This window comes from Podarcis pityusensis (assembly GCF_964106645.2).
Source record: "Podarcis pityusensis genome assembly, chromosome: 5".
Lineage (NCBI taxonomy): Eukaryota > Metazoa > Chordata > Lepidosauria > Squamata > Lacertidae > Podarcis > Podarcis pityusensis.
This window is the reverse complement of record NC_138032.1, coordinates 16,506,936-16,520,334: the sequence shown is the minus strand read 5'-3', so window position 1 is coordinate 16,520,334 and position 13,399 is coordinate 16,506,936. Positions and strand designations below refer to the sequence as shown.

At 44.8% G+C, this 13,399-nt stretch overlaps 1 protein-coding gene across 2 annotated transcripts in view; it reads left to right on the top strand.

Moving 5' to 3' along the window:
• The first annotated feature begins 7,736 nt into the window (after positions 1-7,736).
• The window catches only part of LOC308478478 (acidic leucine-rich nuclear phosphoprotein 32 family member B-like), a 28,661-nt gene continuing 22,998 nt past the window's right edge, over positions 7,737-13,399 (top strand). The window contains exon 1 of one of the 2 annotated variants that reach the window (XM_081008316.1): positions 7,737-7,962. In XM_081008316.1, the coding sequence (XP_080864442.1) occupies positions 7,952-7,962 (11 nt within the window). In that variant the 5' untranslated portion in view covers positions 7,737-7,951. Of the gene's footprint in view, positions 7,963-8,085; positions 8,206-13,399 lie in introns of those variants that run through there. The other variant, XM_081008317.1, reaches the window with a different exon arrangement.

Below are 13,399 nucleotides of genomic sequence, written 5' to 3'. Positions count from 1 at the left end.
TAAACACTTTGTTACTTTGAACTGTGTGAGAAAGGAGTTTTCCCCTTAACCAGGGACTGTTTCAACGTTACATTTTGTTCTTATGTTAGGTTGTATGCACAGTGCCCTGTGCTCTCTTTGAAGGAAGGGCAGGGTAAGAAAAAAAGGATAACAAACAAATATATCAAAACTCTGCATTCAAAGGCCACTGAAAAGGCGAAGGAGGGTTGCCTTTTTCCCCAGCCTGGGGACTTCTCAGGAGTGATAAGAGTGAGGGAGAAAGCCCTCTCTACATAAGTAATTCAGGGCTGTGACAAAAGCAACCTGTCCCTTCTTTGGCAGCCTGCTGGATGGGGAGGAAGCGAGAGAAGGGAGGAGTGACAGAAAGAGGGGGAAGGGACGGGAGAGGGAGAGAGAGAGAGAGAGAGAGAGAGAGAGAGAGAGAGAGACTGCATCTTTTTGGGTTTGGCTCTGTGCACCACTTACATTTGAAAAGAGGGTGGTCTTCCCATGAGTAGCCCTGGACTCAATTCACCACCGGATCTGGCCCTGCCCATTGCCAGCATGCAGCCCCCACCCTGACACATTATCCCCTTGGCAGAAAAAAAGAGAGGTGCTAGTGATCCTAAAAGACAAAGCCCTCTCCCCTCCCTGCCTCAGATATAGCAGAGGCCTCTGCAGGACTGCAATGGAGAATCACACCCACTGCCTTAAAATAGGTTGATGAAAAACCAAAGGGAAAGTAATCGATGCTCATAACCTTAAGAGGTATAGACCACCAGATGTCACTGTGCCCTAAGAAGCAAAATTACTTTTTTACAAACCATAGTTCAAAGGGGTTTTCAGCCCTTTGTAAATTGCGGTGAACAAAAGGGACACCTTCTGTGACTCAATTTGCACAGTGCTTCGGGCTGGAGATTTTTCAGTGCGGTAAGAGTTTGGCATGCTCTTTCACCTTCTGTGCCCCTTTAAAAGCAGGGGTGGGGAATGCCAGCCCTGGAGGCCAAATGTGGTCCTTCCTGTGGCCACACCCTTTACCTCCTGGCTTTGCTCTATGCCAGTGGTGTCCAAACTTTTTTCAAAGAGGGCCAGATTTGATGAAGTGAAGGTCCATGGGGGCCAACCAAAGTTGTTGACCTTTTTTTAGGATTGAAGTTTTTGAGCTTTTTTACCCCAGGAAATAAACTGCTACAGGGGCCAGATTAAACCGACTGGTGGGCCGGATTAGGCCCCCAAGATGGACTTTGGATATGCCTGCTCTATGCCCTTTTCAAATGCCTTTGGTGACTAGAATATGTGCTTGGACTGTGACCGTTTTTCTTGCTTTTTTTCTGTTGATGGATCAAAGAACTGTGCACAAGTAAAAACTTCTAGCTTTTGTCTGGATGGAGCTTAGCCTACTATGCAAAGAATCACATCTGTTGCTCCCCCCATGTTTGCCTCTGGCACCACCCAGCTGGCCTCCAGAGGGCTGCCCATGAGGGAATGTGGCCCTCAGGTTGAAAAAGATTCCCCCCACCCCCTGCTGTAGAGCACTGAGGAATTGTGCTGTGCTGTGTCTGGCCACATTCACAACATAATTTTAAAACACCAGGTTACCACTTTAATCAGTCGTGGCTTCTCCCAAAGAATTCTGGGAGCTGTAGTTTGTTAAAGGTGCTGAAAATCGCTAGAAGACCCCCATTCTCTTCACACAGCCACAATTCCCAGAGTTCCCTGCAGATGGGAATGGACTCTAGGAGTGGTAGCCCTGTGAGGGGAATAGGGGTCTGCTAACAACTCTCAGCATACCCAAACAGCAGAAATGTGCAGAATACTTTATGCAGATAAATAAGAATAAGAATGTATTATTTATATTCCGTCCATCTGACTGGGCCACCCCAGCCAGTCTGGGCAGCCTCCAACAAACTAAAAACATTAAGCACAGTAAACCACTAAAAAAAACTTCCCTATTCATGAAAAATAAGACAAACAGTACAAACTGTTGTAAGAATGTATTAGAAAAAATATAAAGAATAAGCTAATAATGACAGGTAGGTACATTCATTATCAGAATGAGAGTACACACCGGGAAATGATAGGAAGCCCAATTATATTCTTTTAATTTATGTTAGTAAATAGACAAGAAAATAAGAGGTAGTAAAAATATAAATTAAGCTTAATTTCTGTAAACATACAGAATATTACTTGTATATGCTTTTTGTTTATACGGTTTATATTTTTGTTTATTTAAGAAGATGTACACTATATTTGTTATATAAGATTGTCAATAAAGCATCTAAAAATTCAAAAAACAAAAACTTCCCTATTCAGGGCTACCTTCAGAAATCTTCTAAAAGTCAGATAGTTGTTTATTTCCTTGACATCTGATGGGAACGTGTTCCACAGGGTGGGTGCCACTACCAAGAAGGCCCTTTGCCTGGTTCCCTGTAACCTCACTTCTCACAGTGAAGGAACTGCCAGAACCATGTATAACGCATACAGGTTACAGAAACTCCTCTTTGCTTGATGAAGTATCTGGAGCAGAACACTGCTATGTTTTATTTTGAACATCAAATGCGTTCAGCCTGTTGGCGACGTGTGAGATTGTTGTCTCTTTAAATATTGCTTCAGTTGGGGAGATGACAAATAATTGAGGGGCAAGGGGAATGTTGCTGCCTCAGCATCAGCCCACATTTCGACCAGGAAAACAGCACACTCAGATATTCCATTGGCTTCTGCTCTTGTAGCCCAAGGGAAGCTGACTGGCGTCTTACAACTTTGTCTTTCAAAGACGCTGACTGCAGCTTCCCCCAGGGCCTTCCTCGCAAGTTAGAGCAACAGTGATGGACACAAGCTAATGGAAGAGTCTAGACTACAGCACGAGCACAATCCCAAAGTGAAGTCATTAAATACGTGGAGCAATGAACATGGGCATACTTAGTGCACCGGCAGATGAGTACAATGCCCAGTGCACAAATGGATTCTCCCTTTCAATTCAGTGCTAGAAACTCTCAGTCTTGTTCCAAAGTGACCTTGAGAAACTTTAGACTCACAAAGCCACTCAGAAACAGTGCAATTGTATTATTCACAATGAGGCATGTAATATATATGTAAATGGTTTATATATAATAGACCTACATTGCTTTGCTCTCCTTGGGGGAAACGGGTGTGAATATTATGCTGCCCTTCCTTTGAAGCAAAGTGCACTGAGACTTACTTATTTTATTTTTATTGCTTTTATTGAATGTGCTGAAAGTGACCCAAAAGGTGTTTACATAAAAAGAGACAAAACTTTTCATTACAAATCACGGAACACAATTACGATAACAGTGAAACAGCAGTGGCACTATCAATAATAAGACCACAACATTAGTATTGTACTAGGAAAATAAACAGTCTGGAGGCTTGAAAAAGTCTTACCATTGAAACCAAGTAGTAGGGAAAAAAATAATTTGCCATGGAGCAGTGTATTCCAAGCAAATACATGGCCATTCATGACTTCAAAAAGAGGGTATGTGACTTGTGGGGGCAAAATCAGGAGAAAGAGACTAATTTGAAATAAGACATGACTAATTTCCAGGAGAAAGTGTTACAATTAAAATGCATCTTTAAACATGCTTTCAGTAAACTGGCAATGCTAATAAGCAGAACTTGTGTACCTGGCCATGAAATATGTTAATGTTTATTAGAGATATTTATGCTTCTGATGTGTTCACAAATAACGCTTTTTGAAAATGTGTATCGAACGTCTTCATTGTATTCTATCCATTTAAAAGGAAGCTGTGTTTTTAACCCAATTGGATTGAAAACCTTAGTTGTGAGCAGTGCTGAATATATCAACTTTGATAAGAAATAGTTCAAGCCTTAGTTACTGCATAGCAACCAGTGTGTATGTGTGAATGGGTTTTGCACTGGGGGTGAGGGAGGTTGTGTGGCAAGGTTCCGACCCCCCCCCCCCTTGGTAGAATAAAGACACATGACTCAAATATTTAAGGTTAATGGGCTAAAAAAAGGCCACAACTTTATTGGTTACAGGTGATGAGTGGTGTATCTGACTCCAGCCCGTCTGCAAGGAGTCCAGAAAGGAGTTAACCACCAGTAGGGGAAGTCCTGCTGATGCACATCAACTATGAACTCCCCCAGGGGTCACTGATAGGGGTTGTGCCTTAGGCCCTAACCTTCCTAGGCTTCAGACAGGGCCACGGCCCCCGGAATCCTTTAACAGAATACCTTTCACTATGTGGGGCAGATGATGGCACTACATCCACTCTTCTCTTCTCCAGAAACATTCCAACACCTAACCACCAAACCTTAAAAGTTGTGACAATTTGCTACGAGGTAGACGAAAACCAAGTGGCTGGTGCCAATTTGCCAAGTGGAAAAATTCCTACCAGGCCCCTCAGCGGCGGCCAACCGAAGTCCATAGCAATGCCAAAAGACATGAAAACCTTAAAGGGCGGGAGGATGGGAAAACTGGAGCAGCTGGAAGCAGGAAAGAGAGAGATCTCCCAGATGTCCTGCCTTTTTTGGGCTGGGTACACACCCCAGACCAACCGGATTGGTCGGCCTGGCCAGTGACACAGCCGGGAATCCCCCAGTCGCGCAGGGCTGGCTACCCACCCCCTGCGCACGTGGGAGGGTCATGAGAGCCCGCAACACCACCCCCTCCTTAAGGCGGAAGTGGCCTTGCGGGGCAAGGTCCTGATCCCCCCCCCCCTTGGTAGAATAAATACACATGACTCAAATATTTAAGGTTAATGGGGTAAAAAAGGCCACAACTTTATTGGTTACAGTATTGGCTTAGGCTATGGTTACCAGATTTTTTTTCAATGAATCCAGGGACCCTTTTTTTTTTTTTTTGAAGCTGAGTAGTAACAGGGAGTCAGTAGTGGGGATGGTGAGGCAAAAGACCTTGGGCCCAAGCAGATGTGCATATTGTATAAACGTGCAAAGCCCTTCTTTCACGCCCTGTGAAACATAAATGCGCAGAGTTTTTAAAAAACTGGGCAACGCCTGCCCACCCGCCCACAACTCCTGAGCCTCCTCCGATCAGTCAAAACAAAGGGGGAAGGGGGCAGGAGATTTGTACCACTGAATGTCCCCGGTACCCCTTTGGCAGTGGCGGTGGCAGTGGCAATCAGCAGCCCGTAGCCAGCCTGGTAGCGCCGTTGGCTCTGGCTGACTTCAGGAGCTGCTCGCTGCCGTGGCACCCACCATTTTTCCTTGCCAGAAGTCCCCATATGATGTGTTGTGCACAAGACACATCATATGGGGACTTCCGGAGAGGGGAAATGGCGGGCACCACAGAAGCGAGCAGCTCCTGAAGCCAGCCAGAGTCAACTGCGCTACCAGGCTGGCTCTGGGCTGCTGAGGCTGCCACTGGACAGATTTGTAAATCTGGGGACATTCTGGGGGCAGAATTTGTCCTGAGACAGAAACCGGGGACATCTGGTAACCCTAGCTTAGGCATTGGATCTAACCAACTATATCTGACTCCAGCCCGTCTGCAAGGAGTCCGGGAAGGGTTAACCACCAGTAGGGGAAGTCCTGCTGATGCACATCAACTAGGAGCTCCCCTGGGGGTCACCAATAGGGGTCGTGCCTTAGGCCCTAGCCTTGCTAGTGGCATCATTCCCCACAATACAGATGTTGGTTTTCTTCTCCTGTAGTGGCTGCTCAGGCATTTAGCTCAGTTCAGGCCTAGGGATGAGGAAATCAAAATCTGATAGAGCATTTGCATGCATGCCAATTTGTGGACACCTCTTGACTGACATCACTCACCTTCCTCTATCGGGCTATACCTGTGGTGAAATCCCCACTCGGGCATAAGGCTCGCTACATGACTGCTTCAGGCAGTACCTCTCAGTGTAACCTACTCAGAGTTGTCGTTAGGAAAGAATTGTGGAGCAGAGAACCATAGGACAAAATAACAATGCAATAGATGCATTCCTGGAGCAGCTTTGCAACTGCATTTATTAAATCTATTTTTGCAAGGTGAAAAAATGAACATATAGGCAAATCTGTGCCCATGTGATTGGGTGCTCAGCGAGCATGCTATTTTGTTGTTGTTTTTTCAAAAGTCAAAAAACCCTGTAGTTAAGTATTTGTTTTGCAAAACACAGTTCATTTGATCAATAAATGTAATTCAATTAACGGAGCCGTCCAACACATAAGTAGATAATGAGCTAATAAGCTATTAACATGGCCTAGAGAAAAACATGCAAAAGGTTAACATTTTCCATTGACTTTTTAAAATATATAATCACAGCAAACCCATCATATCAAGGCGCCCACTCAGCCTTAATCAAGTCAAGGGTCCCACTCAGTCCTGATTACAATTTTTGTGGGTGTCGAATTTATTTATTTATTTTACACTAATACAGACCCTGTGACCCTTCAGACGCTGCTGGACTCCAACTCCATCAGCCCCAGAGAGCATAGTCAATGGCTGATGGGAAGTGGCCGTAGATTCCCTGCTCCTACACTCCATGTATTCTATAACTAGTCTAAACCAAAGCAGCTTCATTGCGGCATATTTATACCAGAGCTATTGTATGTTTGAAGGCAGAGGGCCTTCTTGGTAGTAGCACCTGCCCTGTGGAATGCCCTCCCATCAGATGTCAAGGAAATAAACAACTATCTGATTTTTAGAAGACATCTGGAGGCAGCTCTGTTTAGGGAAGTTTTAAATGTTTGATGTTTTATCGTGTTTTTAATATTCTGTTGGGAGCCAGCCAGAGTGGCTGGGGAGGCCCGGATAAATGGGCAGAGTACATTTAATAAATTATTATTATTATTATTATTATTATTATTACTACTACCACTACTATTTCTGTTCCTCCACATTATAGGGATTGTAGAATAAATGGAAGAGCTAGCAGGTAGGCCAATTGTCATAGAATCATAGAATGTAGAGTTGAAAGCAACCCTGTGGATCATCTAGTCTAACTCCCCACAGTGCAGGAATATGCATCCGTCTCATATGGGGATTGAACCTACGACCTTGGTGTTATCAGCACCTTGTTCTAACCCAGTGTTTCCCAATTGAAGGCCATATAGCCCCCTGGGAGACCCTAGGATATTCCAAGGAGGCCACAGGTGAAAATCGCGAAAGTGGGGGGCCACAGCACGAGGCTAGAGGGCCACAGAGGGAAGTGAGAAATGAAGAAGAAAAAAATCATATATATTTTTAATTATGAAAAATGTCCTGATTGGCTGGTTATCTGCTTGGCCAAACACAAGCGGGTAAGGGGGCTGCCCACCAGGGCCCAACGCTCCTTTTTGCCACGTGTGTTTTCTTGGATCAAACCAGGCCTGAGCTACCCAGGCAGACCACACACTCTGCCACAATACACTTTGGAGAACAGGGACTTCAGTCTTGATCCTCCATACTCTGATTCGACATTCCCCAAGCTGATGCCCTCCAGTTGTTTCGAACCACAACTCCAATCAGCCAGTAACCAGGGATGATGGGAACTGCAGCTCAAAACTTCTGGAAAGCACCAAGCCGGGCTTGGCTGCTTTAATCCGTTCTCAAAATGGCCCCCTGGCAAAACCTAACTGCTACTCTGCCATTCCTCTTTAATCAGGTAATAAAAAAGGCTAGTATCTGGAAATAATTGAGAACGTGGCAGATTTATCCCATTGATGAATCATGTATAACCTCGTGTGGGTTGTCAGCCTCTAGAAAACTCCCGAAGAAATAAAGGCTTCTTTGCTATTGGCTGGAACCACACAGGAAATCCTTCGATGCACTTAAGAGATTGGTAACAGTACCTCCTTCAGGTGGACGAGCATCGCGAGTCGAGCAGCCTGTCTCCTTAGCGACACTGAATCCAAAGAGTTCCAGCCAAGACCCCAAAGGGTTTTTGTGTTTCTGTCAAAGGGATGCCGTGTTGCAAAGCCAGGAAGAGGAAAGATGGGGGGAGATGCTTTTTCGGAAGGCAAATAGCTTCATGGGAGCCTTGAAAGCTTCACGCAGCCGCGCAACATGTCTGAAAGGTAGGCAGCTGAAAGTAGGCGAGTAACTTTAGTCTTTGCACTATTGACTTGACACACTTTGAAAAACCGAGATAGGGTTACAGGATTGAGTATCTCCTTTTTTGTATATTAACGCACAGTTAGCAGTCACTGAATGGCTGAGGCTGGTTCTGCGTGCTGGGAAAGCGAAGGAGAAATATGTCACTTATTCATTACTGAAGACAAATAGCATCCTCAAAGAAATGGATTATTTATGAAAAGCAGGTACAAACAGCCTCTCAAATGCGATATTAAATGTACAGTCGTTAACATTATTGACGACTAGCCTGGTGTCCGCGTTTTGCATCCGCCGGCGATGGCTAATTGTATGCGAAATGGCTAATTATGCTAATTGGGCCTGAATTGCAAGTCAGAGACATTTTCTGTGCAGCAAAGAAATGAATGCCGCAATGTTAGGATAATCCTTCACTGTGTAGCCACACTCTGGAAAGGTATGTGCGTTGGTAAAATTGCTCTCAAATGGTTCTGTTATAATAGTTGGAGCCTCTAATGAAGCCCCAAAAGATATATTGCTGTGTCTAATGGCTCAAATGTCGGTGGTGGTGGTGGCGAGACCTGGAATGTGCCCCTCTAAAGTATGCCAAGCTACAGCTGGGTTGTTAAGCTAGCAGGAGAGAGATGGCTGCAATCACCAGAACAGCAGGGTCAGAACAAAATAAGAATAAAAAAAGAAAAATAGCAGTCACTGTGGAGTGTTGAAAGGACTTCGGTGTAATGTAGGCCTTCATAGATGAGGGTCCACGGCTATTTATTTCCATCCTGTCTCACATAATGGTCAACTGACCAGAAAAAAACACGCAGGCTTCTTTAGTTGTTCTGCTTTCAGGCACTTGCCAGAACATAAATAAGGAAGGCTTGCTGTTGTTTTTCCTCCCTAACCTGCTTGACTTTTAAAGCGGTATATTTTGGGTGAACTGCACTGGACACACAACCAAACTCTGGGCTCGCTAGCCCCCAAACCTACCTAAAAGAATTGGGCTCCACCTAGGGAGGCCAGGTGCTAAAGTACAGCCCTGTATTGGAAGGGTGGTTCTGTGTTTCGTCCTCTGCTGTTTTCGCAGAAACTCACTAAAACCTGAGTGAATGCTATAGCAGACTTTATTCTTCATGAGGCCTGGGAGCCAGGCCACACCACTGGGTTAGCTCTCCAGGAGCTGGTCTTCTGGTCAAAGTTGCTTCTCTTAAAGGGGCCATGTGGCACTTATTTAGCTGGTAACACATACGCTACAGTCTGGTCCAAGTCCAGTTTAAAAATAAAGAATGGGAAGAAAGGAGGGCAGGATGGACCTTAAAGTTGCCCACCAACAGTTAGATTGAGCAGGCACAGCTTCTTCCCTGCTATGGTGAGAGGTCTTGCATTTTCACTGTAGCATTTACAAATGTGCATCCTTACATAAGCATTGTTGTTGGTGTTGTTGTTTAGTGGTTTAGTCGTGTCCGAGCATGTGGACCAGAGCATGCCAGGCACTCCTGTCTTCCACTGCCTCCCGCAGTTTGGTCAAACTCATGCTGGTAGCTTCAAGAACACTGTCCAACCATCTCGTCCTCTGTCGTCCCCTTCTCCTTGTGCCTTCAATCTTTCCCAACATCAAGGTCTTTTCCAGGGAGTCTTCTCTTCTCATGAGGTGGCCAAAGTATTGGAGCCTCAGCTTCAGGATCTGTCCTTCCAGTGAGTACTCAGGGCTGATTTCCTTAAGAATGGATAGGTTTGATCATCATAAGCATTAGCATATCCAAATGTTATGCAGATCTGCGTCATCATTTGCCCTCTTTTTTGGGTGATGAACAAGTATCCAACTCTACCCTTCCAGCAGCCTGCTTTGGGCTCTGTCCTCATGCCCTGCCCTGGCATCTGAATTTTGTATTTCAAAGCTAGCAGTCCTAACCCCGCAAGCCGTCCCTCCCAGTCCTCACATCCCTCACATTTACTAGTCATTTACAGCAATGCATTGTTTTTCCATTCATCCCTGCCACTGAGATTGCAAAAAACCAAGTGCCACACACAGCCCTCTAATTCTATGTGGTGATTGTAAGTTGGCTCATGTAGAGCAAGAGCACAGTGCAAATAGGAAGAGCTGCTATGTTATCCTTCTCTTGATAACCCCCTGCCTGGATTGCCTGCCGCTCATTGTTTCTTTCACACATGGAGTTGGTGTTCAGCCACAATGCTGGAGTTCCATTGCTGTGTGATTTACTTTTCTTAGCTCTGTGGGTTTTGCTATTGGAGAATCCACTCCTGTGGTCTCAGATGACCCTGATTCTTTTCAAATGCTTTCCCTCGTCCCTCAGAAAAATTGAAGGAGGACATCCTAGGGCTATCAGACAGTAAAGGACAAAGGTTTGTTCTCTGCTGCCCCAGAGGGTGGTTCTTGAGCCACATCCACAACAGACATTTATAGCACTATTAGACCACTTCAAACAGTCATGGCTTCTTCCCAAAGAATTCTGGGAACTGTAGTTTGTTAAGGGTGCTGAGAGTAAAGACCCCTGTGCCCCTTAAAAAGTGGCAATTCCCAGAGTTTTCTGGGAAGAGGCATTGGTTGTGAGGCTATACTAGAATTGTAGCTCTGGGAAGGTAATAGGAACCTCCTAACAACTTTCAGCGCTTTTAATAAAATACTGTTCCTAGAATTATTTGTGGGAAGCCATCACTATCTAAATTGGTACGATGGTGCTTTAAATGTATTGTACGGATGCAGCAGTTGCTGGGAGGCTATTGGACAAGATTTTTCCGGTCATTGGATTACTCAGTATTGGGTGACTCACAGATGAATTGTCTCCATTAAAAAGTTGACTTTGAATGATATGAAATTGGGTGCTGACTCATTCACACATCCAAGCTATTGCTTGTTACTGTAGTCAGTGAGTGGTGATTACAAGCCCCTTTTAAGACACTGAGAGGGGCTGAATGTTTATTTGAAACCTCCTTCCTTCCCACAGTACTATGTGTCAATATTATTTTTCTCTCCACTGGAAAAAAACACCACCCAAATATGCATATAATATTTTCAGACACCATATATTACTATATTCAATACTATATTGGATTCACTTGTAATGTGGTGCACACTTCCAGTCCTTCTCCATATGGGAACCTCTTTTCATGTTTTATCACATAATATAAACATCTAGAACAATGGCAAAGGATCCTCTCTCTCTTTTTTACATATAATGACAAACTGTATTTGGGTTATTGAAAATGTTACGATTTCTTCTTTTCTCTCCCCTCCCCTCCCCCCTCGCCCATCCAACATAACTTGGCAGCCAATTCAGACAGCCGATTATCAAAAGTAATTTTTCTCAGAAGTTCTGTGGAGAGAAAAGATAATGACAGTCTTGAGTGCAGCACTGTTGACCGTAATCTATTTTTAATAAAGGATAATTTGGAGAACGTTTTTTCTCCTTCAAATGGGCAGAGCTAGATAAGGGCAGAAAGCTCTGGTAACATGCGGAAAATCTTCAACCGGTTCCTTGTTGTCAATTCTCCTCAGGATTCTATGTGCAGTGGTCTCAAATCTTTTACAACCCTCTGTAGTATCTGATAAGTGAGTCCTCCCAGCAAAAGCAGAAAGCGCAGAGAGGGGACCAATTGCTTTCTGGCTGATGAGGTGTGAGAGTACCCGATTCCACTTCTAAAACATGCAGCCTAATTGTTGATGTGAAACCTACCAGCTACAGTTGATGTTTTTAAGGTGTGTTTAATTTAGTTAGCGCATGGCAAGGGGACATTATCATTCTATAGTTGAATTTGTTTTGTGATTATTTCCCCCCCATTAGGCTTATGGAGTTCGTTAGTGAGATTCTTGCCAGTGGGGAGGGGAGGGGAATTGGCGACAACATCGCAGTCCCTATCTACCAACGTTGATTATCAATGCTGATGTGGCCTCTTCATGGATGTGGCCCAAGCAATTGCCCCCTGCACACACACACACACCCATATACCCAAACAGAGATGACCAGGCACTTGTGAACATGAACTGCCTCTCATCTGGTTTGTCCCCAGAGACCCACTTACAGCAGTCTTCTAATATCAGCAGTCCCAACCTAAAGAGAGACCTCTCCTGTTACAAATTACCAGGGGGCTGAAAGAGGGAAAGGCCTAGGACAGGGGAGGGATAAATATTATAGCCCAAGGGCCATATTCCTTCAATGGGAACCTTTTCAGGGCCACATACCAGCGGTAAGTGTGCCCAGAGGCAAAAGTGAGTGGAGCAACAGATATGTCTCTTGATTTTGTACAGTAGGCTGCATCCAAGCCATGGAGACTTTACTGCACACCTTTCTCTATCCAAACAAGTAAGAGGCATTATCGCAGTTCAATATTCCAGCCAGGCAAAAGCATGCAAGGACGGGGCTGAGCCAAGCCAGTGAGGGATGTGGGACGTGATGGAGCATGGCCTAGAGAGATTCCTGAGGGGCAGATAGATAGAACTGGAGGGCCACATATAACCCACTCACACACACACCACTTCCCTGGACCTGAGGTTTCCCACTCCTGGTCTAGAGCTATGAGCATAGCAGTTTCTGTGAGAGCATTAGTGGTATGAATTCCTCTCTAGAAGTAAGGCCTGTGATTTATGGTAACAACCAATTTCTCACTGTGGGCAAAAGGAGGAAAATAACTCTGCCAAGACAGACAGCATGAATCTTTTTCCCCCCTCCACTTAATGGTTGATATCATCTAAAGCGCGTCTCCCAGAGGGCCTGTTTGGAGATTCAGACCGCGCCAAAGTGCTCTCCGATCTAGGCAGAAAGCTAAGGTAGTTTAAAATATGGTAAGCTGTAATTGTTTTAAATTGCATCCTGCCTCTACTGCCACAATTAGTTAAACTCGCCCTTAAGAGGCAATAATAAAAAGGAGAGCGAGGGGGAAATTGTCATCTAGCTGAACCGATCACCTTACCTGGAGTTTTAAAATATTATGAGGTGTGAAAATACAACCAGCTGAAGCTCAGCATCTTGCTGGCTGAAATGCTGTTCACCTTGAATGTATCTTTTATATACCTGCCCTCCAGCACCAATTCCCCAGCCGCCATTTAGCTCAGCTCTGTCTAGTATGAAAGAGAGCAAGTTCCCAGAATCTGAGCCAGAGGCCTCTCACGTCACTTCCGCCTGTGATGCTTTTAGCTGGAGATGGAACCTATGACCTTCCACTTGTCCATGTCCTGTGCTTTCCAGATATGGTCTCGCACTCTCTTGCTTCTTTCAATGGATAGGTATTAAGGCAGCCTTATGGGATAAGAAGAGTGCAGAGAAGGCTCGTGGTGTTTTCACCATCTGTGTTCGTTTATGAAGACACAAGAAGGCCAGGTGGGAAGGAAGCAGGCAGAAAGGCAGGCACAGGAAGATGTTTTAAGGCAGGTCAGTCTATAGCCTTTGTGCATTATACACATGGAGA